This window comes from Sinocyclocheilus anshuiensis, unplaced genomic scaffold (genome assembly GCF_001515605.1).
Source record: "Sinocyclocheilus anshuiensis isolate Anshui unplaced genomic scaffold, SAMN03320099.WGS_v1.1 scaffold180, whole genome shotgun sequence".
Lineage (NCBI taxonomy): Eukaryota > Metazoa > Chordata > Actinopteri > Cypriniformes > Cyprinidae > Sinocyclocheilus > Sinocyclocheilus anshuiensis.
The window spans coordinates 1,916,156-1,921,084 of record NW_015554093.1 but is presented as its reverse complement, the minus strand read 5'-3'; the positions used below and the strand labels follow the sequence as shown (position 1 = coordinate 1,921,084).

General features: G+C 34.9%; 1 protein-coding gene across 3 annotated transcripts in view; it reads left to right on the top strand.

The window, feature by feature from the left end:
* Window positions 1–4,929, top strand: part of LOC107669357 (neurexin-1-like) — a 414,348-nt gene that overhangs the window by 126,676 nt on the left and 282,743 nt on the right. For 2 of the 3 annotated variants that reach the window (XM_016461537.1, XM_016461538.1), the window contains one exon: window positions 2,499–2,513. The exons of the other annotated variant lie outside the window; for it this stretch is intronic. In XM_016461537.1, coding sequence (XP_016317023.1) covers window positions 2,499–2,513 — 15 coding nt within the window. The remainder of the gene's footprint in view (window positions 1–2,498; window positions 2,514–4,929) is intronic. 3 annotated transcript variants of the gene reach the window in all.

Here is a 4,929-nt window from a genome sequence, read left to right as displayed (position 1 = left end):
CATAGCTCAAAGCTATGACTAAAAAGAAGAGAGTGAAACAAAGAGCGAGCAAAGAAGGGGGTTGAAGAAGAGAGAAGAGAAGAGAGTTGAAGAGCTGAAGAGCTGAAGAACTGAAGAGAGTGATTTGATGGTGTCCTGAGTATTTAAACTGGGCTTTTGGACACCTCCCAAATGGTGTTTTGACCAATTAGATGTCGTCTTTGCTCGGGGTGTTTTATATTTCTCCTCCCAATTCATAAATCAAATGTTATCTCATCAGTCACATGGTCCGAGTTTTCCCGCTCTTGCAGAGTATAATTTTGGACATGATTTCTATAACAAGAATATGATACATTTGACAAAGAATTGATTGGAAGAAACGTTTCAAGCATGAATTTTCAAACACACACATACTAAACATGAATATGAACCCTTAAGCTATTCAATAGTTATTCAAAATACATACACAATAAATGATTGAGACCTGATAGTCACACATGTGGGTTACATACATAATATGGAGTTATGCATAGAAATTATTAGTTGCTCACAAGTCCTTTTAGTGTCATTTAGGTGCATGGAAAGGCAGTTTCTATGCCATTCTGTGGATGAGGACATATTCTGTGAAGACCAGAGGTTAAAAGGTCTGTAAGGAATCTCAGTCTGTTCTTTGTCGTCGAGGTGGGGGAAGTCAATCCAAAGAGCTCGTGATTACTATCACTGGTTTACATGATGGTCATGCTGTGCATTTCTTTGACCATTAATCTTGCTTACTTGCCCCAAAATTGACAATCTCCTTCCTGAGATGTTATGATCAGTGTGTTCTCTGTGTTAATTTTGAAAGCTGTTCTGTGAAAGTTGGTTGGTTAGGCTTGCTTCAGACTGGCTTGTGGCGCCAGGATCTGATTTACGAACATCCTGTGTCTTGGGCCTCTGTGGAATTCGGCTCCTCATGTTTCAAGCATGTTCTTGACCAAATCTTAGATTGTCTGATTCGGTCTGATACCCTACAACTATTAAAAACAGTTGGCTAAAACTTTACTTAAACACTTTATGTACAATGCATTATAAATCTATTCATAATTTAGGTTGTAATGCATTAAATCTTTTTTTTATTATAAATAATTGTAACCAAAGTAAAAATGCATTAATATTTGAAGGTTTGTTTGTTTAAATGCATTATACTTTCTAAAGGTGTAACAATGAATTGACAATAATGTAATATAACTGTGGTTACGATTATTTATGAGATCATACAGTGATATTTTGCATTATAAGGTGCATTACAAGGCATAATTAATGCATTAAAAATACTTTTATAATGCATTATAAATATAGGCTTTAATTAGTGTTACCAACTATTGTTTTGGCAAACCAAAATTGTATTTGAATGCAAAACACAAAACATGTGTCAACTTGAATAATGTCAGTCAGTCCTGACCTGACACTCTTGTTTTTGACCCTGTCAACCTTTCAGCCAATATCTACCATCCTCATATAGTTGATCCTCATTTGAATGCATGTCAGTGTGGTTATACTGTGTTCATTTGTTACCCAAATAACTATTACAAAAAATATTATGATATTAGGATTTTAGTTTGAATAGATTTTGAAGACAACCTTTTGACATTTGAACCCAACATACAAAACCACAGCTGGAGAGAAAACACAGATGTGCAATCGGACTTTAAAAATCAAATTCTCTTTCACTGTTTTATGTTTGTTTTGTAATTTTGTATGCCTCCTTTTGGCCAAATTATTTTGACATTCTGGTTGATATAATTTATGTGTGTAGAGCACTAGAGACATCATTATTTAAGGCAGACCTACTTTTCCTCTGAATTTATAAAATATTGGTTATACACTTTAAGTGTTTGATTAAGACATAAAACAGATACATACGATGTTTTACTCTGGGAGGTTTCCTGGAGCCGCCTGCACACTCCCTCACTACTAGCACAAATTCAGTTGGTTTCCTCAGAATTACAGCTGCTTTGGCTGCCAGTGGAAATATGGTGCTTTTGTATTCATAGTTTGCAAACTATGCAAAATGAATTATTTCAATGTGAGTAAATGTGTAAATTAGTGAAATTTCAGTGTTCAAGAGCTTATTCTGTAGGCATTCTGTCACTGGGCAAAACTATTCATGTAATACACTTTAAATGTATGTTTTTTTTTTTTTTTTCATTTTTGGTGTGATGAATAAGACCTCATATTCCATTATGATTTAATTTCTTTATTTTTAACTTAACCCATTTATTTTCCTTTGTGCTTTCCCCATAACATTGCCAGCTTTTTTAATTCATATTCTTGTTACAAATCAGTGTGCAAGTCAGTTCAAAAAGTCTCAATTGGATCCATTGCGAGTCTCAAGATATTAGCGATTTACTTTCTGTAAGGACCAAAAATGTGACTAGATAAAAGAATGAGCAGAGCTTCTGTTTTATGCATCTGTAATCTTTTAACCAAGTTCTGGAATGGTGCCTCTGACTTTGTACTTTTGACTTTTCTTTCCACAGGTGATCCAGAATCAGGTAAGAATCCTTTTCTTATTCCTCTCAATTTTCATAATACATTCTCAACCCTCATCCCCTGAGAGAGCACATGGTTGCTGAAAGCTTTTTGATATGCACATTCTCTCTTCATAGTCGCAGGGGCCTAGATGTGGCGTTCAGCATGTATTCGTTCAAGATATGAGCAAGATTCACAAGCAATTTTGATTTGAGCCAGTAAGAAACATGTGGCTCGCCATTAACATTTGGACTCACTTTTGTCTTTTCTTTTTAAGCTGCAGCTGTTTTTTGTGGAAACGGGGACCGCTTGGTCGCTCGCACGAATTGAATCGTAATGTCCTGAGCGCGGGTTACCTTTATCTGTCTATTACATAGGAACAGACAGCTAGAGTGGTCTGGAAGCTTTGAAGTGCTGTGAAAGCTTTTATACATTTGAACACTCTTACACGCGTTACCCTTTAGACAACGGCACAAAAAATATGTGTTTGAGGTGATTGACACACATGTCGGGTTTTCACATCTGTGCCTATCCACGCTGAAATAACCACATTTACCATCGCAGGCAAATATTCCAGTGAATTTCGTCACGCTGTATTTCGGGAGCTCAGATATATTCCTACACATGGCTTCCGTTTAATTAGAGAACTGTATAACACATCTGAACTCACCGTATCCTCCCCGCCAGGTGACTCAAGATGAAAGACGAGCTGCTTTATAACATAACATTTTCAGTGATTTGACAGACATTTCCAAGGGATGCATTAGCCATTAGCCAAAGCAGTTGCTAACACACTCTACTCTAGGCTATCAGCGCCAGCTATGTTATTAAACCCTGTAGTTCAGCACTCTGATCAGCCTCATTTGAATTTTTGAATATGTAGTATATTTAATATGAGTTCCTTATTGCTTTTATAAAATGGTACTTTGTAATAAATAATAATAATAATGAATTTACATGCAGTAAAGACTTTTACAATGTTACAAAATATTTGTTTCAAATAATTGCTGTTCTTTTAAATTTATTGTTCATTAAAGAGTCCTGGGAAAAAAGTCTCATGCTTTCCACAAAAATATTATTCAGCACAACAGTTTTTAGCATTTATACTTTGAACACAGATGATTTCAACATTGATAATGTTTAATTAATAATGAAAGAAATGTTTCTTGAGCAGCAAATCAGCATATTAAAATTATTTCTGAAGGAACATGTGACAGAAGACTGAAGTAATAACTGCTGAACATTCAGCTTTGCATTACAGGAATAAATTACATTTTAAAATATATTAAACCAGAAAACTTTTTTAATAATATTTCACAATATTACTGACTTTACTGTTTTTTTGATAAAGTAATTGCAGCCTTGAGCATAAAACATAATTATATGATTATTATTATTACTATTATTATTAATTGTGATAATTATAGTAATACTTTTTTTTTCTTTTAGAAATTGAGATTTTCAACATATAAAGGAGAAAAATATTCTACACTGTTAAAAAAAACAACGAATCACAGATTAGTAATCATTTCAATATGTTAATATTACTAACTTAAAGGGGTGGTTCACTGTTTTTTTTCTAGGCTTGATTGTGTTTATGGGGTGCAGTCTAACATGTTCTAGTGCTTCATTTAAAAAAAAAAAAACATTATTTTTCACATAATTTACCTTTATTCCACACCACACTGTGTCCCTTCTCTGAGAAACGGGCTGATCTTTTCCTGTTTTTATGAAGCCCCGCCCTCAGAAATAGGCGATGGGCTCTGATTGGTTAGCTAGCCAGTGTGTTGCGATTGGCTAAACCGCCTCTAGTGTGCGTCTAACGTCCCGCCCCTCACCTCAGCGGCATGTGCTCCGGTTGTATTGTAAACAACGGCGTTGTTAATATCGCTTATCAGTTTGAGCCCGATTGAGAAGCAGAGGATATTATTGAAGAGGATCGTGCAGAACCTGTGCAAGCACGGCTTTTAATGGTAGGCCTATGTTTTTTGTTTGTTGTTGTCTCATACTTTTAGATATGCTGTTATTTGTAAATGCAACTGCTTATGTTAGCTTTTAATATACGGTTTTATCCTGATTAAAGCTTTAATACAGTACGGCAACTGCATGCGCGGTATAACCATGTATAACGCTTCTCATAGCTATGTGAAAATAAGTGTATAATTGGAACAGTTCATTATTGGAGCTGAGCTGAATGAGAGAGAGAGAGAGAGATGCAAAGTGTGTGCAGAGCAGGGGCACGTGAGGAACAGTATTAAAGGGGCCATATGATGTTGCTAAAAAGAACATTATTTTGTGTATTTGGTGTAATAAAATGTGTTTATGCGGTTTAAGGTTCAAAAAACACATTATTTGTGTACATTGGTGATGTATTTAATTATAACAATTATATGTAATTATAACACCATACAATTATTACAACAACATGCTTTTGAAAAC